The sequence below is a fragment of the Ictidomys tridecemlineatus genome, chromosome 14 (genome assembly GCF_052094955.1).
Source record: "Ictidomys tridecemlineatus isolate mIctTri1 chromosome 14, mIctTri1.hap1, whole genome shotgun sequence".
Taxonomy (NCBI): domain Eukaryota; kingdom Metazoa; phylum Chordata; class Mammalia; order Rodentia; family Sciuridae; genus Ictidomys; species Ictidomys tridecemlineatus.
The window spans coordinates 13056581-13081330 of record NC_135490.1 but is presented as its reverse complement, the minus strand read 5'-3'; the positions used below and the strand labels follow the sequence as shown (position 1 = coordinate 13081330).

Below are 24750 nucleotides of genomic sequence, written 5' to 3'. Positions count from 1 at the left end.
GAGAGGGCGAGATGGGAGAGAGCGAGGGTCGGAGGGAGGGAGAGACGAGGGATGCCGGCCCGACCACGATCGCAGACGGAGGGACAGAGGCTGAGGTGGCGGAGAGTCCTGACAGCGTGTCCCGCCGCCGGGAGGGGCTCGGGCCGCCGGCCGCGGGGCAAGTCGCCGCTAGGGGGCCCCTGGCGGGAGCGGCGGCCAGCCGGGCACCCCGGGCGCCGGAGCCCCCTCCCCGGCCCCGGCCCCGGGCCCGCGCCCCTCCCGGGCGGGCGGCGCGGCTCCCTGCCCTCCCCGCCCGGGCTGGCGCGCTTCCCGGCCGGGCCGAGCACTGTCCCGGCCCGAGGGGGGCCGAGCTCGGGCGAAAACCCGCCCTCCAGCGAGCTCATTTCCCTAGGGCGGGGGGGCGGGGGGCGGGCGAGAGAGAAAGGAGCGAGCGCAGGGAAGGGCGAGGGAGCCGCGGAGCAGGGCGAGCGCGAGCCGCTGCGAGCGGGGGGCGGGAGACAGGAAGCGGGAAGGGAAGAGGTAGGCAGCGCGGGGGGAGCGGGAGCGAGCGGGCGGCCAGCCGCCGGGAGCGCCTCCTCCTCGCCGCCAGAGCTCGGTTCCCCGCCGCCGCTCCCGCGTCCGGGTGCGACCCGCCGCCACCGCCCGCCAGCATGCCCGGTGTGGCCCGCCCGCCGCTGCCGCTGCTGCTCCGGCTGCTGCTGCTGCTGCTGCTCCTGCGCCCCGGCCGGCCGCTGGACTTGGCCGACTACACCTACGACCTGGGAGAGGAGGACGCCCCGGAGCCTCTCAACTACAAAGACCCCTGCAAGGCGGGTAAGCGCCCCCCAGCCCCCCGCGGCCAGCCGGGGTGCGCGGAGCCGGGTGCGGGCAGGCCGGGCCGGGTAGGGTTTGGGGTTGGGGGAGGACAGTCCAGTGTGGGAAGCCGGGAGCTGCCTGGTTGGCAATGCAGTGGGGAACAAAAGAACGAGGGAAAGAGGGAGGGGGAAGTTTGGGGGACTTTTAGGACTGAAGTTTTGCTGCTGTTGGTGGACGGCGCTGCTGCTGCCTCTTGCCCTCTCAGAGGATTCCTGGGGAAATCTCCCTGGGTCCGAGAGAATCCCGCGGGCAGGGAGGTTTCCTTCTGCAGGAAACTTTTCTGGTCAAACTCTGTGTGTGTGTGTGTGTGTGTGTGTGTGTGTGTGTGTGTGTGTGTGTGCGCGCGCGTTCTTTTCCCTTCTCCCCCATCCCTCCAGCTCTGCGGAACACTGGTGTTTGCCAGCCTGTCTGTCCGTGTCCCCCGCCCTGAGGCTGCACATCTGTCTAGGTTGGTGCCTGGAGGCCTGCAGCTCCAAGGAATAGGTCTCCCAACCGCCACCCCATTCCAAGGGGAAGAGTAAAGTTTTCCAGGGATTCTGTGGGACCTTTCTCCTAGCCTTTGGTCCTAGCCAGCAGCAACAGCTTTCTGGGACTCAGGAGACAGCTGTCAAAGTCAGAGAAGGAGGGGACATACCTGTGTCCCTGTGTGCCAAGAGGGCCCTGCCAAGGCCAAGATGGGGTGGAAAAGAGGACACACAAAGAGAACTCAGATATTCTGCATCAGCCTTCTTACCCTACATACAGCAGAGGCCAATTAGGTGAGGTCAGGGCCGAGAGAGAGAAAGAATGTGCATTGTCCATGAGGACCCTCTGTAACCCCTTTACTACTTCTGGGACCAGAAGAGTCCTGCCCCTGGAGTGACCAGATGGCCGGGCACTCAGGCCATTGGCCTGATGGGATGACCCTGAATAGGCTGCCTGGAATGCTCAGGGGATGAGATATCAGAATTTTTCCTCGATTTCCTGCCTCTGTCTTCGGCCTGTCTCTAAATAGCCAGGGCCAGGGTCATGGTTCCTCGAACTGTAAACAAGGGGATGGGTGGGGGCAGGCCACTCTAGCCCTGGCCCTGGAATCCTGGTCAGGCACACTCCTTGCCCTCTCTCTCCTCACTTAGGGTGGAATGGGAGACCTTCTTTCTCCATATCTGCTGGCTGTGGGCAAGCTGGGATGTGAGCTATCATCTTTCTTGCTAGGTGCATGGAGTGAAGAGGAGGCAGAGTGGATAGGTCATGGGCTCAGGAGGCAAGCAGAGCTAGTTTTCAATCATGGACTCATTAGCTCTCCTTCTTGGGAAAGGTGACCATCATCTCTGACCTTTGGTTTCTCACCTGTAAAATGGGACCGTTAATATATCTCTCCATAGAGCTGCTGGAAAAGACTAAATCTGAGAACGTATTATCACTTACCACATAGTAAGCACTAAAATGTTGGCTTCCTAATCCCCTGTGTTTTGTGCCTCTGACTCCCACTTCATTTTAAAATAAATATATTTTTTAGGGGGAATGATCTTGGTTTTTAGAAAAAGTAATGTCTCCTTGACACCAGCCTTTTGTCCCTTCCCCATTCAATGCTACATTCCTGATGCCTAACATGTCCCAGGCCGGATGTTGTGGGAGGTACAGAGACGTACCAGTTAGGCCCCTGCCTTCAAGGGTCTTACAGTCCAGCAGGGGCCAAGAGTTCACAGACATAACCAATAGCACCACCCAAGGTATGTGAAGTGCCATACTGGAGGATAGGAGGCCCCTTGCTCCCTCTGTAGCCCTGATGATGGGGACTGCAAGGTGATTGGAGGGGCCTGGGAAGGTCTGTGGAGCCTTCATGGAGAAGCTGGGGCAAGGGTGGGGGAGGGGAGGCCTCAAAGAATGGGTAGGAAGCCTTGCTGATGTTGGAAATGGGAGTGATTTTGGGAACAGCAAGAGGCTGAGGGCTGTATCCTCAGTCTCAGATTTCATGCTAGGGTGGGGCTGACTAAGTTGGAACTTCAAACAAGGGCTCTGGAGAAAGTTCTCCACCAGGGTGAATTGAGGCTGGTGGGGAGCTGGGCCAGGCTTGGGGGTGGCCGAGAGGGCCCTAGAGCCTGACAGGGCCAAGCTTCAAGGTCAGATCAGGCCTCCCTCTTGGGTGTGACTGATGCTCAAGTCCCATGGCCCACCCCTGGAGGAAATTGGATTCTAGTTCCTGGAAACACACACACCTCTGTCGAGCCTGGCCTGCCACCCTCGAGCTGTGGGTCCCCCGGCTGCCCTCTCTGTGCTGTCTCCTCCTGCCTGGCCTGGCTTCTTGGCCCTTTTGCATCCAGGCTCCAAGATGCGGAGGCGACTGGCAGGCACTGGCCTCTACTTCCTTTGAATGTGGCTGGTGGCCCTGCTTACCTCTTTTTGCTCCACCCTCCCCAGCTCTCTCCTCCTCCTTCGTCTGCCTCACTTGCACTGAGGACCAGCCATGAAATTCATGCCCCTTTGACTCCCACAGCCTACCTGTGATCTCTTAGATTGCTCTGAGGATAACCAGGCTCTGTCATTTGAAGTTTCATTTGAAGTCACCTCTGACAGTTGCTGTTTGAGTTATGGTTACTATTGCAGTAAGGGCAAAATTAAGGCCCTTGATACCCTGGAGAAGTTCCTGGACCTTCTGTGCAGCATCGTACAGTGGACAAGAAACTAGGCTGGTCTGTTGGTGTGCTCAGAGCAGTTTCCTCAAGCCCGCTCTCTAACCCTTGCCCAGGGAGATTCGAGGCAGCCCTGATCTCTTGTATATCAGGACGCTAAACATCAAAGGGGTCCTTCTCTACAATTCCCAACATTGCCAGTGACCCTCAGGGATCTGGGAGAGGAGTTGGAGGCAGAAATTGGGGCATAGTTCATCCCACAAGCAGAGAAGTCCATGGGACCTGACCCTGAGCCAGGGAGGCCCTTGCTTCCACCCTGACCTCAGCTGGCAGCTTGGAGGTCTGGGGGAGGTGCAGTGGGCAGCAGCTCCCCCAGCGCTCACCACCACCCTTGCCCTCGTGGCCTTGTGGCCCAGCTGTGGACTTTAGGGTGTCTTGGGGGTGGGATGTAGGTTGTGAGCACAGTCTCTTCTGTCAGAAGACCACATCCCGCCTTCCAGACACACTGAGTCACCCACCCACCTAAGCCTCTACTTTCTGAGTCACCCTCTCTTTTAAGTGCCCCAAGGGAAGAGGAAGACTATTCCCTGGGCTCTGGATGGAGGGGACTAGTGAGATTCCTCAGGAAGAAGGCATTCCTCAGGATTCAGACTCCAGAGATTGAGGGAGAAAGTATTGGGGGAGGGTGACAGGGGAGGGATGGAATGGCCACTCCCCAGGCCACTGTGGACCTCCTAAGGAAGGATATCTATACTGAGAGGGCTCAGCTAATCTCCCTCTCTCACGCATGTGTGCACCCCATGCATTTCTAGGGCACCCTTCTCCTTTGGAGAGTGTGGCCTGTGAACGGAGTACACACCTGCAGTTAGAACTTGCACAGGGAAGTGGCTGATTGTGCACATTTGTTTGTGTCCTTGGTTTAAAGCGGGTCTGTTCACCTGTGTGTGTTTGATTCCTGAGTAAGCACAAGTGTAAATGTGCTCCTGTTGGCAAGTAGACAGGTGATAAAGTTCATTTGCATATTTGGGGGTCCCCTCAGTGTGTCCTCCCCCACCTAGAAGCCTGTCCTGTCCTCCATCTATGGCTTTGGGTCTCCATCACACCAGCCAGGTTTCTCTCCTGGCCCCACAGAAGAGATGGCCTTGCTGTGCCCTGGGTGAGCGGATTCGGAATCCAGAGCTCACCTTGGGGACAAAGTTCCTCCCCCAATCCAGGCATATGGATGTTGCTCTGTCCCTTTTTCTGTTCCCAGCCTGGCTATCGAGAGCTACAAGTGCTCCTGTCTGGTTTACAGCCAGAAAACAAAACAAAAACTTTTGATCCTGTTTGAAAACAATATCCTGACCCTGACCCCTGGGCTTCCTTTTGGTCAGGAGGGGCATCCTGGACTTTCTGGCCTCCAGATTCCCTAGCTCCCCAGGTTGGGATCCCAAATGGGTAGGCCCTCAGGCCTGGCTCTTGGCCATAAGGCTCTCCCGGCCACCTCGCCCCTACCCCCACTCCGACTGGGTTCCCACGCATTCTTCAGCCATGACATTCCCACCACAGGGCGCCTGCTCCCTGCTGAGCACCACAGCTGGGCCCTGTTCCGCCTTCTACTTGCCCTACCCCAGGTCTACACGGTCCTGGACCCATATGCCAGCAAGGTTCTGTGGCTTCTGTCCTTGGGTTTCTCTTAATTAGGGTGCAAGTGTTAGGGACCAGTATGCCCAGGGAAGGTGTAAAGCTGACCTTGAGCTTCTGGGATTGGCATTGAGGTGGCATTGACCAGTTAGTAGATGCTAACTGTGCTCTAGACTCTGTTCTAGGAGCCTCATTTGCATGGCTTGGTTTCTGCATGCAGGATTCTATCATTAGTCCCTTCTTTTATAGAGATTATTGAGGTTTAGCAGAACTTACAATGACATTGGCTAGGAGTAGTGAACTGGGAGTCAAAGACAGGTCTGTCTGACTCCAAAGACCTTGCTCTTTAATGACAATGTAAAGTCAATCTGAGAGTCCAACCACATGAGTCCAGTTGCCCTCTGTATCATAGCTCCACATCCATGGGTTCAGACAACCATGGATCAAAAATATTTGGGAAAAAAAATGTTGTCTGTATTGAGCATGTACAGACATTTTTCTTGTTATTATTCCTTAAATAATACAGTATGACAACTACTTACATGGTATTTACATTGTTACATATTACAAGTCATCCAGAGATGATCTTAAGTACACAGGAGACTGTGGGTAGGTTCTGTGCAGATACTACAGCATTGTATATAAGAGACTTGAGCATCCGCAGGTTCAAGTATCTGTGGGATCCTGGATGAATCCCCGGAGGATGACTGTGTGTGGTAATGCCCCTGGGTATGGATGTGGAAGCCTGGACGTGCAGTGTGTGTGCAAAGGTGCAAATCATGCAAAAATGTAGGGGTGTTCATGTGGTACATGCACACTTGGGTGATGCTGGCATGTATGAATGTGCTGCCACCTCCCTGGATCATACCATCTGCCCCAAATCTTTATTGAGGCCACTCTTGCATGTCAGCTTAGAAGCATCTTCTGTTGCTAAGCCAAAGCCACAGAGGAAGGCTGTTGGGTGACAGAAACTTTCTCAGGGGCTGGAAGAGATCTGGACCAGTTATAGGCAGGTGCCTTCTCAGACCCAGTGTTTGGATCTCTGCAGCAAGGGAGGTGGGCTGGCATCTGGCCACAAGTTTATCTCTCCAAAGTGTTTGTAATGGGACACTCCTAGGCAAAAGCCCGCGATGGAGTGTGGCTTACTGGGCGTGTTGTGGGTGGGCCGGGATTAAATGAACTCATTAATGTGAAAGCACATCGTAGTTTCAACAGACATTTACATAAGGAGTCATTACAGCTACTATTACTGGCTTAGTGAGTTCAGAGCACGCTGCTGGTTTGTGTGTGTTGGAGCTTGCGCCTGTGTGTTTTTTAGGACTATCTGTGAGTCCGTATTTTTTTGTGGATGTGTGTTTCTAGGGAGTGGCTATTTTTGTGGATGTGTACTTACAGTTTGGGTTCTAGGGAGGTAATGAACTTGAGTGCAGCAATCCCCGGACTGGGGATGGGGAGCCTTATTACAGGATCCAGCCTTTCTGGCAACCAGCAGCAAGGTCTCAGTTAAATCTGCTCCCTTCTGGGCCTCAGTTTCCTTCCCTGTAAAATGGATGATTGGCTAGGTGACTGCTAAAGTCAGTCCCACATTCTGTTGATCTGTGTCTCAGGGAGTGTGTGTCTTTGGCATGTATCTGCAGGTCAGAATACTGGCGTGGTGCTTCATTCATTCAAAAAAAGCATCGCTGAGTGCTTTCCACCCAAAGGCCCCGTGCTGGGCACCACTTGCGCGTGCAGGGACCTATGTGTCTGACCTTGATGGCTCTGAATTTGACAGCAAGGGTGTGAATGTCACCATATGTTCATTGGAACACTAACCACATGTGTCTGATTCTCTGTGTGATGAAGTAACTGTATATGTGTCCACCCAGTGGGGCCAGCTGGGGAGGAGAGACCTGTGTGTAAGGCCTCAAGGTTAAAACAATTTGTGTAATGCTGACCGCCTGGCCTGTGCAGTGCTCCGCCGGGATGAGAAGCAGATGTCACCATGGGCGGGGCCACAGGGAAGCTGCTCTTGTTGCACCTCCAACTTGCACCCCTGGCTTTAGCCCAGCCCTTGTGAAGCTCACAGCTGGGCTCCTTCAAAGTGGTCAGTTCTATGGCTTCTGCTTCCTCTTGCTCTAGACTTCTCAAAAAAGAACACAGGCAGGGGCGCTAGGGTTGTGGCTCAGCGGTAGAGTACTCGCCTCCCATGTATGAGACCTGGGTTCGATCCTCAGCATCACGTAAAAATAAATAAACAAAATAAAGATATTGTGCCCATGTATAACTAAAAAAAAAAGAAGAAGAAGAACACAGGCAGCTCAGCCCATGACTCCGGCATCTGCTGTGTGAACACCACATGCTTGGCACAGTGCCAAAGTTATGAGCATACAAACAGACTCTGTTAGTCAGCTTTCTGATACTATAACAAAATAGTCCAGATAATTGACTTAGAAAATAGGTTCATTTGGTTCTTGGTTCTGGTGTTTCTAGTATAAGACGGTGGAGGACATTGTTTTGGGCCTCTGATGAGACAGCAGCACATCATGGCAGAAGAATGTGGCAGAGCAAAACTGCTCACCTCATTAGTTAGGAGGCAAGGAGAGAAGGAAGGGACAGCCCATAGTCCCCTGTAAAGGCACACCCCTAATGACCTAATGGCCTCCCTTAAGGGCCCACCCCTAAAGGCCCAAAGCACCTCCCTTTAGCACCTCCTTGGGTACCAACAGCCTTTAGCACAGGGACCTCTGGGGGTGCATTTATGCAGACCATAGTATAGACGTTACCATCTTGCTCCAGTGTATTTTCTCCAGAGCACTGTACTCCAAACCATCTGCAATTCTCTAAGTCAGTATCTAGTCACTTGTGGGTTATAGAGGCGGGCTACTGCTCTGTCTTGCTAATCGTTGGCTAGTGCCTGACCCAGGTGCTGAGTGTTGACTGAAGAATGAAGGAATAAATGACACACTGTGTCCTTGTGGAGATCACAGCCTGGTAGGGGTTGGTATCCCCTTTGCCAGGATTTTATTTTATTGTTTTATTTTTTGTGGTGCTGGGGCATCGTGCATGCCAGGCGGGCACAGAGCCACTGACTTACACTCCCAGCCCTTTTTCTTTTTGGAGATAGGGCTTGCCCTGTTGCTCAGGCTGTTCTCCAAATCCCTGGGCTCTGTGGTCCTTCTGCCTTGTACAACCATGGTGTGTATCTCCTGCCCTGCTGTTGCTGGTCTTTTAGCTAAAACTGAGCATGATCTCACAAGAGATTCTAGAAGCTGATCTGTCACTGCCCTTGTTTTTCTCCTCCAGTGGCATTTGAGGGTCGGAGTTGCTGTGGGGACTGGGCGGGTGTGCCCACAGTTCAGGGCTATCACATGCTGCACCCAGTCCCAGGTAAGAGAACTAACTCAGCCCTTGACCTCTTCTTTTTTTCTTTAGTTGCCTTTCTTGGGGACATTGCCCTGGACGAGGAGGACTTGAGGGCCTTCCAGGTGCAGCGGACTGCGGATTTCAGGCCACGCATGGCCTGTAGGTCGTCCATCAAAACAGCAGGTACAGGCCAGCCCTCTGTGTCCCAGAAATGGGTTCCAGACTTGGGGAAACAAGGGATCCCCCTGTTCCCAGCCAGAGCCTTCCGGCTCAGAGGCCATGAACTTGATCCCAGCGCATGGGCTTGTCTTCCTTTGGAATATCTTTATCCTTCCGCAGGAGGAGTAGGAAGTGTGGCCATACCCAGGACCTAAGAGCCCCCAGCTTCCTGCTTACAGCTTACAAAGTACTTTCAGGGGTGTTGTCTAACTTGACTTCCCCAACTATCTTCAGAGGTGTCTGTCAGGACAACTCCTGGTTTAAACTCAGAGAGTAAAGCAAACTTGCCCAAGATCACATAGCTTGTTGGTGGCAGAGCTGAGTCTAGAACCCATCCTTCTCTCTCCAAATCTGAGCCGCTGTGCCCAACACAGTAATCCCCTGGGCCTGCTGGTCCCACTGCCCAGCATCCTCTGGGGCCCTTCTCAGGAGTTTCATTCATGACTTTTCCAACTGTCTCCTGGACGTGATGGTGCGCCTCCGCGTTCTGTGCCCTTCCTGCTCGGTACCTGGGTTGTTAGTATCTCTCCATGCCACATGGGAATTGCTTCCACGTCTCATCTCCCCAGATGGACCTACAATCCTCAAGGTCAGGGATGGTCTCTCCTCCCTGGTGACCCAAGCACCTACCAACTCCTGTGGCACTTGTATGTGGAGAGGGACAACGGAGGACTGAGGACCAGGGCTGAGTTGGCTCTTCTCAGCCTTCTTACTGATCTATGGAGGGGCAGCGGCTTGTCACTGCTGTGCTGCAGGTGGCCTGGGGCAGGTCCCGACAGCCCAAGGGTGGAAATGCCTACCAGGGGTCTGCCCAGCAATCATCCTGTCCAGCAGGAGCGAGGATCTTAGTGTGGGCAACCTGGGAGTAAGGGTCAACTAACCCAGAGGGCAACTGGCATCAGAGAGTGACCTGGTGGCCTGGTGACAAGGGAGGCTTATATAACTTTAGCGGAGACTGGTAAGAATGGTGCAGGGGAAAGCCACACAAAGCCAACTCATGAGGTGACTTTGGGCAAAGCTTTGGCTTCAGTTTCCTCATATGTCAGATGTAGGTAATGGCACTTGCCCCCATCCCATAATGCTGTGATGTCACATGAAAATGTGACCCTGAGAAACTTAGAGAAAACATGAAGTTTCATATGCTCCATGAATGCCAGGTTTTGTTAGATGAGAAGGGACATTTCCCAAATCTCAGATCCCCTAGGTCCTTAGAGTTCCTAGGAAATGAATACATTACTGATCTCCTTTGCAATCATAGCCATTCTTGCCATTGATGATAGTTATGAATAGTTATAGCATAACTTCACCGTAATTGTAGAACTTTGTATTCTGTGTAGTCACTGAAAACACTGAATTAGCGAATACTGAATCATTGCTCCAGGGGAAACGTGGGCTCTGCCAGCTTCTGGTCACATTTTTTTAAACTGGTCACCACATGACCTTGTCTTATGTGTATTTCATTTAAAGACACCTTATTTAATACATAGTTGATTCATGAACTCACAGCCAACAGCACTGACTCAGGCCTGAACAAATTTATCTAACACATGCATTTCTCTGTAGAACACTTCCCAGCCTTCTTGCCCTTGGGGACATGAGATAGCACTTTATATGACACTTGAGAACCATTTTAAACAGCAAAATCATCTACAAGATGCACCAAAATGCAAAGAAACATGGCACTCAATAAACCTTAAAAAGGACACTTGTTTATAGTAGGGGAGCTGAAGCAAAGCAGCGTCACCCTGGTCAGCCTCAGCAGGGAATGCACACGCTGGATAAGAACTTTTACCCTGCTCTGTGCTTGGCCACAAGTGACTGTGAAAGCCTGAGAGTTGATTTGGGGGTTACAAATGAATTTTAGCAGGTAGGCAAATTCACAGATACAGAATCCACAACTAAGGGGGCCCTGCTGGGCTTTGTCTCCTCCCTCTGCCCTCCACCCACCTGCTGCCAAAGCCTTTCCTCTTTTAATTCCAGGAAACTCTTCTGCCCCTGGCTGCCAGGGAGCCAGTGGGCAGCCTCAGAGGGAATCCCAGGGGAGATGGAGAGGCAGGCCCCGGAGCCGGCGGGCAGCAACCTCCAGACCAGAACGTGTGTGGCCTGATGGGGTCATCCCCTTTGTCATCGGGGGAAACTTCACTGGTGAGTGGGCTGCTGTGGGGCCCAGGCACAGCCTGCACCCGGCCCTGGCCTTGCTACTTTGGCCTTGACTGTGGCAGTGTGCTCTCAGAATGGCTGGTACGCTCTAGCAGCGCGTGGAAGTGGGCCACCTGGGCACTGTGATAGCCTGGCTTCCTTCCTCCCGGCAGGCAGCCAGAGAGCGGTCTTCCGGCAGGCCATGAGGCACTGGGAGAAGCACACCTGTGTCACCTTCTTGGAGCGCACCGATGAGGACAGCTATATTGTGTTCACCTATCGACCCTGCGGGTGAGCAGGGACCCACGGGCACTGCACTCTTGGCCATGACCCTCCCCCAGGTTCTGCCCTGGGCTCTGCTACTGCCCTCAACTGGGCACTGCCCTGATGCGCCAGTCCCCTCCCACCATGGGGCATCTCCCTGTTGTTGTGACCCTGGCACACAGCCTGGGCACTGGGTGCTCAGGGACCCCTCCACCCTTCCACTCCCCTGCCAACCTGGCAGCCTGGCCCGGCCCCTGAGTGGATGCACTCCCCCAGCTCGGGACCGCCCCCCTGAGCTGGCCCCGCCCTCCAGGTGCTGCTCCTACGTGGGTCGCCGTGGTGGGGGCCCCCAGGCCATCTCCATCGGCAAGAACTGTGACAAGTTCGGCATTGTGGTCCATGAGCTAGGCCACGTCATCGGCTTCTGGCACGAGCACACAAGGCCCGACCGGGACCGCCATGTCTCCATTGTGCGAGAGAACATCCAGCCAGGTAGGAAGCACCTCCTGCCCCAGCCCCACCTCTGGGTCCCCTTGTGGGTGGAAGCTGCACCTGCTGCCCACGGCCTGGGTCAGTACCTCCCCCCAGGCATCTGCTCAAGGCTGGTAGCAGCTGCCCTGGCGCAGGTTCAGCTGGCCTGGGAGGTGGAGTGGGGGTAGCAGCAGCCCAGGCCTGGATGCTCCTGCAGGCCTTCTCCTTCACTTTTCCACGTCTCCTGCCCTCTGCCAGTTCTGTCTTCTAGGGTTTTCTTCCCTGTTTTCCTCAGCCTCCCTCTCCTGTCCCCTCCCGCCTACCGGCTCTGTCCACCAGACATTCTCTAATCCACTGGTCCCTTCCCATAGTTCCCTGGGCCCACTTCCAGTAGGTCCCTCCATTCACTGGCTTCTCTCTGGATAGGACTCTTCTGCAGAGTCTCCCACCCCCAGGCTTCCCTTGGCCACTCCCCAGGCCCTCAGGTAGGGGGCCTTCAGCCGGTACAGGGAGGACGCAGGCTCCTGCCTCCCCGACCCCCTTTTCCTGGTCTTCGCAGGGCAGGAGTATAACTTCCTGAAGATGGAGATCCAGGAAGTGGAGTCTCTGGGGGAGACTTATGATTTTGACAGTATCATGCACTACGCCCGGAATACCTTCTCCAGGTGAGAGTTGGGCTGGACCTCCTGTGGAGCCGCCCAGCCCTGCCTTCTGGAAGCCATTTCCTTTTCACCTCCTGCTTTGCACTGGCCCACCCTCTGCTGCAGGCCTCAAGGGCAAGGGAGTGCTCTGGGTGCCTGCAGCCACTGGGCGATGGCCCAGCCCAGGCTCTTTGCCTGTCACTGAGCACACCTGGCTTCCGCCCTGGACCAGCCCCCACCTCCAGCTCACAAGACACCCTCCTTACCCTGCCCTGGTTCCCAGAAGACACAGCCAGAGCCGCCCCTCACTGAGCGTGGGAAGTGACCCCTCCCTCCTCATGGCCTTCCCGGACTGGCCTTTCCCAAGCCTGGCTCTTTCCTCATCCCCATCCCTGTCCAGGGGTTGGCCCCTCCCCCCTCTTCTCAGAGCTCCTTCTAGACACACTTTTCCTGCCTCCAGACCTGAGGGAACGGAGGCCAGGGAGGAGTAGTGAGGTCACTCTGCCCTCCACACCCACAGACCCTCTGCATCCCCACCCCCTGCTGCGATCTGCCCAGCCGGGTGTGAGTCAGGGGCCCTGGGGAGGCCGGCCGCCTGCTCCTCCTTCCTTCTGCTCCTCCCACACGGAAACACCCGGGGTTCAGCTACCGGGAACTGGAGGACAGGGACACTGGTGGATTGGGAGTTGGTGGGACTGTCCTGTGGTCTGGGCTGGCCACGGTGGAACCTGCCCTTGCCCTTTGGCCTCGCTCCAGGTGCTTTCAGACAACGCCCTGTCATCAGGGTGAAGAGTTGGCCCTGGTAGTGAATCAGGGGAAGTTCCCAGGGGCTGAATCAGCCTGAGGGGCCACCAGGCAGGAGCTGGGTGGGGCTGCAGAGATGCCCACAGGATGGATTAGGGCCTGCAGCTCTTCTGAGGCTGGGGCACCTGGAGGGTCCCCAGGGCATCATTGGACTGGGTCTCTGACCTCCCAAAGCATACCAGTTCCTGTGGTATGGCTGCCACGGGGCAGGGTGGCTGCTGGTCAGTGGGCAGCTTAATGACAGGGTGAGACATCTCCACCCGTCCCTGACCCTGCCGAGGAATGTCTGGGCTCTGGCAGGGTCGTGACCCGTGGGGGCACACTGGCGAGCCACCTCTCCTTCCTCACCTGCCTTCCAGTGGATTCGCACTCACACTCTCCATTTCCTCCCAGGGGTATCTTCCTGGACACCATCGTTCCCAAGTACGAGGTGAATGGGGTGAAGCCTCCCATTGGCCAAAGGACCCGGCTCAGCAAGGGGGACATCGCCCAGGCCCGCAAGCTCTACAAGTGCCCAGGTCAGAGCAGGGAAGGGACAGGCCAGGTGGGTGGGGGGCAGGGCCTGGGGCCACCAAGAAGGTGGCAGCTGTAAGTGTTAGAGGAGGGTGTTGGGAGAGGCATGTGGAGGTTGGGCCAGGTCTCACTCAAGGAGCGGAACTGGATCAGGTGGTATGGGAAGCTGAGCCACCTCCTGGGGCTGGCAGAGGAGGGGAGGGTCAGGGGCTCAGGACTGGGGGCCAGGGAGAGGGAGGGGTAGACAGCAGGAGTAGAAAAGGGGGAGAACAAGCCACTCCAGGGGAGCGAGGAGGAACCGAGGCCCACCACAGGAGCTTGACCTTAACTCTGGAGCCCATGTTGCCTTGACGACAGGGCATCCCGTTACCCTGGCAGCAGTGGGCCTGGGAGGTAGGACGGTGTGTGCCCATGCGAGGAGGAGGGTGGATTTTAAAGGGACAGGACCAGCCCCCCTCGTCAGCCCTTCCTCTCTCCCCCAAAGGATGCCGGGGCTCAGGGGGGGGTGAGCCAGAAGGCAGGGGAACTCGGCGCCTGCAGCCCGCTGTGCAGTCATTTCCTTTCCTTGACAGCCTGTGGAGAGACCCTACAAGACAGCACAGGCAACTTCTCTTCCCCTGAGTACCCCAACGGCTACTCGGCCCACATGCACTGCGTCTGGCGCATCTCAGTCACGCCCGGGGAGAAGGTAACCCAGGACCCTGGGAGTGGGAGAGCATTTCCTCTGAGGAGCCTCAGCCCAGGGACTTCTCCCACGTGGGGGTCAGTGTGGACGCCGGTGACCACAAGTCCCATGGGGCACGACAGTGAGGAGGGGCTTCTGCCCATTGGCAGCCCTCCTCCCCCCCTCAGGGACCTAGTGGGCACCCCTTTCCAGATGGCCTTGCTGTGAGCATCTGCCGTGCAGGGCCGCTGGACTGCCCATCTCTTCCTGAGTGCTTTCCTAGGTGCTTGTCACCTAGTCCCTTGCCATTCTTTCAGCCACCCCTGTGTCTTCATTTCACAGACAGGCAGTGAGGTGCAGGGAGGTTAAGTAAACTTGCCCCAGGCCGCCCAGTTGACAAGGAGTGAGGTGGGATTTGAACCCTTGGCGGGACTGGGTTCCATCTCAGCCTTGGCCTTGATAGACTGGATGGCCTTGATAGACTGGGTGGCCTTGGATGAACTGTTTAGCCCTGGTCGGGGGCTCTCATCTGCCCCTGAGGAGGCTCTCATCTGCCTGTCTGGGCTTGGGCCAGGGGCTCCTGAGGGCCCTTGCAGTTCTGATGAGCTGTGGTTCGGGAAGAGTTAAGGGCCCAGGCAAAGGCCTCCCACAGGATGCTCCCTGGTACTGAGACCCGACAGTCTTGGCCCCAGGGACCTGACTTTGTGACCCTGCCTCGCTCTCTCTCTTTCTCCTCTGCCTGTCACCTGTGTATCATTCCTGATCCAAAGAGGATGCTCGGCCTCTGTCCCTCTTACTTGGGGGTGAGCCTGGTTCTCACAGTTGCTTCCTTTGTGGGGCTGGCTGGGGTAGACTGTGGCTGCCTCAGCCATCCTCCTGCAGGGAGTCTGCCCTTCCTGCGGCTTACACAGGCAAGCAAGGTGGACACCGAGTGGCCAAGGGGCCCCAGAGACCAGTGCAGCGTCCTCTGCAGGGTCCACTAGCCTGGTTTGAATTCCTGAGGTGATGAGGGGCTCACTACATCTCAGAATAAGAATATTCTATCCATTCTCTAGCCAGCTCTTAATGAAGAGGGGAACCATGATCCTGAAGTCTCCCAGTCCTTCCCTCCAGAGCAGTTCATTGTAACTCGTCTTCCTGTTTCCCAGTCAGCCCTCCCAATCTGGGAGGCCACTCTCCTGCCTCCTCACCCATGCATGGACTTGTCACATGGAGTCTGGATTTCTCAGCACTCCTGGACCCACCGTGTCCTTCAGAATCTAAATGCTCCCAAGAGTGAGCCACAAGATTTACTCCCCTTGTCTGCAGTGTGGAGTCCCACCACCCAGCAGGTGGCTGTGCCTCTTACCTGTGCCTTGGCTCCTTTGACAAGCAGGTCTTCGTGTCCTCCTCCTGCTCTCTGATCAAAATGTCCAACAGGACACAAACCAAAGCAGGTCCCAGATCTACCTCAAACTGACATGGATCCATTCACTTGCAATGACTTGTGACAATGTAATGACTTAACATCATTACCTGTTGACGGGGACGTGTCTCCTGAGACCTCCCCTCTGTCATCTCTCTGTCCCTGGCACAGGAAGTGGTTAATAAGTACCTAAGTGGACTGTCTTAGCAGCTGACAGCCCCTGCTCTGCCAGTTGGTAAAACCCCTTTGAAAAGGGAGAGAGATGCGCTTGCTGGGCCCCGCCGTCAAGTTCTTCTTTTCTAAATGGTCACAGAGCATCTGTTTCGTTGGGGACTGACATTCAGCTCAGTGGTTTATAATTCCCGGAATCCACTCCTAACCCCCTCCCGACACTCCCAACGCACACACACCCCACTTGAAGATGGGGAAAGCTCCTGCTCCGAGTTCTCCAGATTACACACGCTGATCACATCTGCAAGTTATTTGAGTGTCTTCTGATGTCATTTGTGAGCCTGGGGACAAATGCAGTGAGAGAGGTGGTCACTGACTCTTGTTCTGCTGCATTATTGAGCAGTTTCTCCTTCCTCTGTGAATGATGCTGAGGTTTAGTTTTTACAATCTGAAGATCCTTCTCACGTGGGACATACTTTTATTGAGAACTGAGTAATTTTCTCTTCTCTCTGCGTTGGCATTTGACCATCTTTCCTCAAAAGGGAATGTTCTTCTCATTCCAAATCTCACTTAAAATTGCAATCCTTTCTGCTATTTCCAACTGACTGAACCTGGCTTCCTTCTTCCCCCTGCCAAGGGTCTTCACCACTCCAGCCTTTGGAAATATCACCTGCAAATCATAATAATAACAAAAACAACAAACAATTATTGAGCATATATTCAGGTCTTTTTTTTTTTCCCCTACTGGAGATTAAACTCAGGAGTGTTTTACCACTGAGCTACATCCCCAGCTCTTTTTATTATTATTATTTTTAAGACAGGGTCTCGCTAAGTTGCTTAGGGGCTTGCTAATTTGCTGAGGTTGGCCTCAAACTTGTGATCCTCCTGCCTCAGCCTTCCGAATTGCTAGCATTCCAGGCATACTTCATCATGCCAGCATGTGTTAAATTGTTTACATGTGTTGACTTTTAATTAATACAGCAGTGTTAGAGACCTAGTTGTCCCTGTTTTGTGTATGAGAAAATGGATTTGGAAGATTTAGTAGCTGGCCCAAGATCACACAGAACCTGGATGATGACACATGAACCTGAGACCCCGTATGGTATGTTGCTCTAAACCCTGTGGTATTTCAGTGATTCCTTTGGTGCTCTTCAGCTAACGTGTGCCTGGTAGTCTGGCACTGGGCCAGACACCAAAGACGTTCAGATGTCAGAGACAGTCCAGGCCCCAAGAAGCATGGAGTCAGGTAGGGGATTGCTTTCTGTTCTGCTCAGGAGTTTGGCTCAGTCAGCAGGGTGAGGCGGCTTGGCCAGGATCAGCTTCCTTCCCTGTTGTCCCTGGATGCATGTGCCCCAGCTCTCTAGTGGACACCTGGCCCTGCCCTGGGAGCCTGTCTGTGCTGCTGGTCCATTCCCTCCGTAATTCCCAGAAGACCCTCACTAGTTCTCAAAAGCCTGTGTGGAACACCAGGGGAAGTGAGCTCAGGATAAAAATTCCATGTTGATCAATGCTTTGAAGTAGAAATGCATCGAATAGAAAGCAGTCTGGCTGTGAGTGAACCCAGGCTAGCACCATGGGGACCTTGACATTGAAGCCTGGTGGGCTAGAATAATAATGGCCACTTTTTTTTTCTTTCCTTTGCTGTTATCCTTCTCCTTTTGCATCCCACTTAAAAACTGCACTGTTTTAGGGCTGTAGCTGTAGCTCAGTGGTAGAGCATTTGCCTCTCATGTGTGAGGCACTGGGTTCGATCCTCAGTACCATATGAAAATAAGTAAATAAGAGATATTGTGTGCATCTACAACTAAAAAACAATATATATATATATATATATATATATATATATATACATATATTTTTTTTTAATTGCACTGTTTTAAACTGGCTATGCCCCGTCTTTGTTATTTTAACAATGACGTGCCAGGCAAAGTCCTAGATGTCTTACACACACCACCTCGCTATTCCCCACAATTTTAAGAGCTGGGTGCTGTCATGGCTCCTGGGTAGATGAGGGAATTGGGGCTCATAGCACTTGGGGAACCTGCCCAGGTTTACTCAGGTAGCAGTGGTGCCGCTGGCACTTAGTTCTGCACTACCTGAATCCAAAGTCTGGTCTTTCATCAGTGAACTTTCAGGAGAGCCACCTGCTCTAGTGGGTGGACTTTGACATCTATTTTGGCTGCTGGGAGGTTGTTTTTCATTTGCTGCCCAGTGTTGAGCTTATTGCCAGAGTTTGAATGACAGGTGGATCTTATACAATTCTGCACGTCACGAGTATGCCAGACACGGGAAAGAGCCTTCTTTTAGGATCCCCCAAGTCTCTGCGCACAAACCATTAGCAGCTGAGCCAAGGCCCACAGCGGTTCCCAGGCAACAAAGCAGAGGAGGAGAGTGGAGGAGAGTGTTTTAAGGATCTCATGGTCAGCAGGGAAGCCAAGAAGATAAGAACTGCAAATGTCTTTTGGAGCTGGCAGCATCCCCCGCCTGCCTTCTGAAGTCCCTCCTGTTCTTCAGGGTCCAACCCAAATTCCTCCTCCTTTCCCATTGCCCAGCCAGGCAGCAGCCACGCCTCCCTCTTCAGCAAAGCCTTTACTTTTCGGGTGCTGGAGGGCATGGGGCTCTGAGGACTAAGGGAAAGTGGACGCTGGTTCTCAGCACAGTTGCTGAGCAGACTTGACCAGCAGACCCCGGGAGGCCACATGGGAAATGGTTGCAGGGTAGAAGTTTAAGAACCAGAGTGTCTGGGTTTGATTTCCTGGCTGTGTGATCTTGGAGAGGTTGCTCAACCTCCCTGTGCCTCTGTTTCCCCACCTCTACAGTGAGCCTCCTGCAGGTATCCCCGTCACAGGGTTCAAATGAGGATTCAACAAATGAGGATTCAACAAATGAGTCTACCTCAAGCGCTTAGAGTAGTCAGTGGCCCATGGTGAGAATTCAGCGGATGTGAGTGTCTTTTCTGTATCCCTGCGTGTTGAACGAGGAAGTCCTAGGCAGCTGCCCTAGGTGCTGCTTGCCTGTCTCTCTGTCCAGGGTTCTCAACGGACCCGGTTGAAATAACAGTAGATCTTAAGCCAACTCAACTCTAATAGTGGAGCTCACGCCGATTGGCTACATAACTGTGCCAGACCCTGCTGGAAACTTTCATATGAATCTAATTCCCCTAAGTCCTGCGAGGCGGGTTCTGTAATCATAACCCTCTCAAAAGAAGGAAGGCGAGTGCCGGGAGTTCAGGGGCCTGCCTGAGGTTGCATGGCGAGGCCACGTTGAAGCCCGCCAGTGGCCGAGGGTTGACATGGCTACCAGCACAGGGCCTGTGCTGAGCAGCGAGGCCTTCTGTCCGTCCTTCCCGGGCACCCAGCAGGGGTGAGGAGACCTTCGCAGTCATGGGTGCCCTGGGAGCCCCGGTACCCGTATCACTTGGTCCCCCAGCTCCCCAGGGAGCCCGCGTGACCACCTCCATCCTTTACACAAACATGCTGAGGCTCTAGGACGCCGACCCACAGGCCCACAGTCACCAGGCAGGAAGTGGTGGAGCTGGCCAGGTTTTCTTTGGCAAAGGGACGTTCCCCTGCCACCAGGGCACAGCTGTTTCCGCATGACAGAAGTCGGTACAACTCTTAATTAGACACCTCTGGTCTCAATATAGCTGTCGCCGGGCCTCCCCGGAGGATGCTGCTGACCACCCGTGCAGGTCTCTCCTCCCGAGAGGGTGACCTGGGGCTCCTCTGTGCCTTGGGAGGCCTTGGGCGGGCCCTCTGGGCTCTGTGGCCAGGCGTGGTTTCTTCAGTTCTCATCCTCCCTGGACGGGGCCAGGCCTGCTTTTGAGAAGGAGGGAAAAACAGACGCTCACAGCTGTGCCGGGCACACAGTGGGGAACCCTCCGGGCCAGCTGCTGCCATCTTTTCTGGATTCCTAGGTGTCCAATGAGGGACCCCTGTCCTCTTCCCCAGCACCCACGTGTCTCGCTCTGCCTCTAGGGTTCTCCTCTGAACCACTTCAGATATCAAAATACCTTCAGCAAACTCAGCTCGAGTAGCAAAGTTCACGCATATTGACAGCTCTCGGGAGCCAGACCTGCCGGGAAATGTGCACACGTTCAGTTCCCAGGCCCCCGGCGGCAGGTCCTGAGGGGCCCCGGCAGGAGTGGCAAAGGGCGTCCGTTTGGGAGCCGGGGGGCCCTCACTCAGCGACCTCCTCAATCCTTTTTCCATCCAGCATCTCTTTTAGATATTTTTGTCATTCGTTAGATGCAAAAATAACACATGCATGCTGTGAAGTCTTGAGCAGTCTAGAAATACATATGTAAAACAGTAAATATTCTCCCCTTGATCCTCCTCTGAATCTCACTCCTCGGGGGTGACAAAGCATGGGGAGCACTGGTGTGTCCTCACAGACCCTCCTAGGTGTATATGTGTCTGTGTACCCACACCCATACCCCACCACACACACACACACACACACACACACACACACACACACACACACACACACATACCCCGTCTTCTGCACCTTGTCTGGCGATTAACTGTCACTCACGTCCTGGTTCCGAGTCTGCTCTCGGGGACTAGCCCATTCATTCTCATGAAACCCTGACATCCACCGTCTTCATTTCCCTTCAGTTAATTTTTCAGTCGCCTGCCTGCAGGCCTCAACGGATGGATGCTTGGTTTCTTTTTCAAGTTTCCATCATTACTAAGAATACTTCAGTAAATACCTTTATACTTCCATCTTTTTACGTTTAGGCACGTCCTTATGTAGAGTAGGTTCTTCAAAGCAAAATTCCATCTGAGGAATATTTATTGAAGTCCGTAGTTAAACAGATGAAGTCCTGGCCTTCTGCTTTAGTAAACACAAAGGAGACTCAGACAAAAGCAGATAAGTAAGTCACTGTGCGGGAGGGAATCAGCAGGAGGAGGAAGGGGGTGGGGAAGGCCGACTGATGTGTGTGGTCAGGGAAGGCTTCGTTCTCTGATGGGTTGGGGTAGAAACCTGCAGGAAGTGAAAAAGCATGTAACAGGCAGCTGGGAAGCACTTCCAGGAAGCCAATGCAAAGGTCCTGAGGTAGCTGTGGTGTATTTGAGGGTGGGTGAAGTCAACTAAGAATGCAAGGAGAAGAGTGGAGGGAGGTGGGGTCAGAGACATAACGGGAGATAAATGGTCCTTTGGATTCAACTCTGGGTTATGTGCATTAAAGGATTTCAAATGGGGGAGAAGTGTTCAGGTTTACATCATGAAAGCTCTGCTCTGATTGATGCTGTTGAAGGCAAGGTACTGAATAAGGACTTTATTTCAGAAAAAAAAGATGATACTGAGGCTGGTGATTCCTCCCCAGAACGAAGAGGAGAAGCCGGGCACCTATCATTCTAACTGCTTAGAGGCTGAGGCAGGAAGGTCACAACGTCCAGGCCAGTGTGGGCCACTTGGCCAGACCCGTCTCAAAATAGAAAGGGCTGGGGATGTGGCTCAGTGGTAGAGCATCCCTGGGTTCAGTCCCCAGTACCAAAAAAAAAAGGGAGAAGAGAGGCAGGGTGTGGGAGTGTACCTGGCCGCAGCTGGTGGGCTGGCATCCCAGCTGGCCTGGCTGCGTGTCTCTCCAGCTACATGAGGCCTTCAGGGTACAAGACTGAGGAGGCAGCAGGCCGAGGGAACCAGGCTGGGGTCTTCAGTGAGTACGGTGAGGAGGAGGAGGAACAGGGGTGAGGCTGAATGTAAGGAGGTACCAACAGGCTGGACCAGGCTTGGGTTGGAGGACTGCAGTGCCAGCCCTCTGCTGCCTCCTCTGTGGTCACGTTTGGTCATTTTCTAAAGAGATCACAGGTTGCCTCGTGAGGTGCTGTCTGGCTCCATAGAAGGGCTAGAAAGGACTTGCAGATTCAGTGTTTGAAAATGCTGGGACTCAGGACAACACTGAGGACGACCCGTGAGGCTCATGACCATCAGGAGTGATGTTTAGTTCCCTTTCTAAAATATGACCTCACCCAGGCCTAGCTCAGGGAACCAGAATTCATAACAGGCCTGCCAAATGTGGATGTATGTAAACTGATACAGGAAAAAGTAGTAACTTAAGAAAGAAAAGAAAAAGGAGAGACTAAGAACTAAGGTCGGCGAGGAGAGAAGGGACTGGTGGCGTTGCGAACAGGGAAAGTGCCCGGCCAGTGGGTGCAGGGTCCCTAGGTGGCAGGTAGGAGAGTTGGGGGAGTGGATGGGGAGGAGGGCTGGGTGGGATCAGCGCTTAATGATGGTGCTGGGCCCTGGGGCAAGGCCTCTGGGATATGGCCCAGGAGGGATAAAGAGAGGGTGGAGAGGACTTCAGGGAACTGAGAGATGGAGGTGGAAGGATCATTAAGGTGGGTGTTAAAACCACCCAGCATGTGACAAGGCCGTGGGAAAGTGCCCAGGGGCCAGAAGCTCTTCCTTGACAGGGCGCAGTGTTGACCCTGATACAGCAAGTGCCAGCACCTGCCTGGAAGTCATTTTCCTCCTGGCCTCCCCTGTAGGCATCTTTTTTGGGGGGAGATGGATACCAGGGATTGAACCCAGGAGTACTTAACCACTGAGCCACATCCCCAGGCCTTTTTATTACTTTATTTAGAGACAGGGTCTCCTTGAATTGCTTAGGTCCTCTCTAAGTTGCTGAGGCTGGCTTTGAACTCATAATCCTCCTGCCTCAGCCTCCTGAGCCGCTGGGATTACAAGCCTGCACCGCCACGTCTGACTCACTGTCTGCATCTTAACTTCCTAATAAGGCGGAGGGGAGGCCTCCTGTCCCCTTTATCAGGGAAGCTCACTAACACAGAATAGAAGGGCCCCTCCGGCCCTCAAGTGTCCACTGCACAGGCCTTGTAGGTCCTAAGGAATGCCCTGAGTCCCTGCTCGGGGCTCACTCTGGATGCTACCAAGGAAGTGGTTTCCCTCCTGGGACAAGGGCTAACTGCTCTCCAGTGCTCACTGAGCATCTATGAGCTAAGAGGCTGCAACGGGGAAACTTAGGTCAGTGCCTGTCCCAGGGAGTGCCATAGCACTCTTATCCCTGTTTTGCACACCAACTGGATGAGGCCCAGGGAGGTTAGGTGGTTTAAGCAAGGAATGCAAGGAATGCAGGGCTGAGGCCCAAATCTCAGGGAGCTGGATCCTCTTAGGTCTATCTGGTCCCTTTCTATCCTAAGCTCCCAAGGGCCGGGATATATCCAAGGGGAGGATTCAGATCTAGTATTCCCTGCAGCAGTTAACACACCCAGAATTAGTGCCCGGTAAACATGTGCTGACTGGTGAGTCAGCCATCTCTCCTGCCTCTCCCCTCTGGCCCTTCATTCCCATCTCAGACACCCTTCTGCCCTCATACCACCCTGGGCCTGTCCTGATCGAATACAGGGGCTCTTGACCACTGAGCCACATCCCAGCCCTTTTTTTGTATTTTATTTAGAGACAGGGTCTTTCTGAGTTGCTTAGTGTTTGCTGAGTTGCTGAGGCTGGCTTTGGACTCTCAATCCTCCTACCTCAGCCTCAGGAGCCACTGGGATTACAGGCACGCACCGCTGCTCCCAGCCCATTCTGTCTTAAAGATGATGCAGTTGATCCTGACCTTAAGGAGAGCCGAGTTAGCTATCTAGACCCCGACCTGGGGGCGCAGTGCAAGAGAACTCCTAGTCTCATAGAAGCATTTGGTAATGGGGACAAAGGGCATGCGTTTTCAGTGGAGACCGACACGGGCTGTCTGGGAAGAATACTGACCATAAATGGCAGGCGGTTAACTCTTCCTTAGTGACCCCTGTGATTTGAGGCGGGCAGTGGTCATGCAGCAGGCCTGGGAGGCCAGAGCCGATGGGGAGCGGTGTAACGCTTCCTCCCCTGCTTCTCCTAGATCATCCTGAACTTCACCTCCATGGACCTGTACCGCAGCCGCCTGTGCTGGTACGACTACGTGGAGGTCCGCGACGGCTTCTGGAGGAAGGCGCCCCTCCGAGGTAAAGCACAGGGCACGGCAGCCTCCTCAGCCAGCGGTTCCCCCAGAACTGCTCACACCCTGCTGTCTTCATCCTCCTCTAGTCCCCTCGATTCGCAGGGGTGACACCCTGGTGCAGGACCCAGGAGTCCTGGCATAGATAGTCCAGATTAGCTGCCGAGCATTGTGACTTCGGGCAAGGCCCACCCCTGGTCCAGATCTCTCTCCTCAGTGCAGGCTTCAGGGTCTCCCTCAGAGGGCAGCTGTCACTGTATTGATGGGGGACATCAGAGTTGACAGAGAGAGCCAGATAGGCTGTTCTGTGCATCCCCAAAGCTCCAGGCTCTCTCCCTTTTTGGGGCAATTTCAGAGGCCCTTCTTTCTGTGTCTGCAAGGCCCCGTGATACAGCCCTGCTCAGTAGCAACTCATTATAAACCCACTGGGAAGGCTTTGAATTCACTTCAGAGGGCATCACACCTGGCACAGCGGCCTGACCTTGTTTGCACAGGACACGTTGTCCCTGGGAGCGAGTGCAGGGCAAGGAAGTCAGGGAGACTAAGTAGGTCAAAACCACAGGATCACTGAAGTTGCTTTAATGGTCATAGAATTAGGGCAAAGCAAGTCCCTTGTTCCTAGAGGACATCTGCATCAAGTCTAAGGAGCTGTGTGACATTCCTTCTCCTGTCTGGACGTTATCCTGAGTAGGGCTGCCTCTCAGCCTTAGCACCTGTGCCAGAAGCAGCTCCATGCAGTCTTTTTTTTTTCTTTTTTGAGATTACAGGCATTCACCACCAAGCCCAGCTAATACCTCTATTTTTAATTTTATTTATTTATATACAGTGCTGAGGATTGAACTCAGTGCCTCACACTTGCGAGGCAAGTGCTGTACCACTGAGCCACGACCCCAGCTCTACCGCAGCCTTGTTAGCTCTCTCTGTTTTTCCCCAGCGTTGGTGTTTGAATAGTTCTCATTAGTCACACAAAGCAGCTGTCATTACAACACTTCCTCCGTAGCTATGTTAGGTCTCCAAGATTGCAATTTCTTTCTCATAACTGACATTCCTAGGTCAGCACCCTCTGT

General features: G+C 54.2%; 1 protein-coding gene across 2 annotated transcripts; it reads left to right on the top strand.

The window, feature by feature from the left end:
• The first annotated feature begins 416 nt into the window (after nucleotides 1-416).
• On the top strand, nucleotides 417-23809 carry Bmp1 (bone morphogenetic protein 1). Of its 2 annotated transcripts, none has more exons than XR_013430230.1 (9): nucleotides 417-813; nucleotides 8505-8618; nucleotides 10635-10799; nucleotides 10967-11084; nucleotides 11371-11549; nucleotides 12088-12193; nucleotides 13367-13491; nucleotides 13971-14174; nucleotides 23588-23694. XR_013430230.1 is itself a non-coding variant. In XM_078030911.1 (9 exons), the coding sequence occupies exons 1-9, from the start codon at nucleotides 651-653 to the stop codon at nucleotides 23792-23794; spliced, it is 1293 nt and encodes a 430-aa protein (XP_077887037.1). In that variant the 5' UTR covers nucleotides 420-650; the 3' UTR covers nucleotides 23795-23809. The 2 variants fall into 2 exon arrangements, 1 of the variants encoding a protein (XP_077887037.1); XM_078030911.1 differs by having other exon boundaries at nucleotides 420-813; nucleotides 14059-14174; nucleotides 23588-23809.
• The last annotated feature ends 941 nt before the right edge of the window (nucleotides 23810-24750 follow it).

Excerpts from the sequence above, each read along its gene's own strand:
- Bmp1 (XM_078030911.1), top strand. The coding sequence starts at position 651 with ATGCCCGGTGTGGCCCGCCCGCCGCTGCCGCTGCTGCTCCGGCTGCTG. Across the intron at positions 8,619-10,634 it reads GTCGTCCATCAAAACAGCAG|GAAACTCTTCTGCCCCTGGC; the intron begins GTACAGGCCAGC and ends TTTTAATTCCAG. Across the intron at positions 13,492-14,058 it reads CAAGCTCTACAAGTGCCCAG|CCTGTGGAGAGACCCTACAA; the intron begins GTCAGAGCAGGG and ends TTTCCTTGACAG.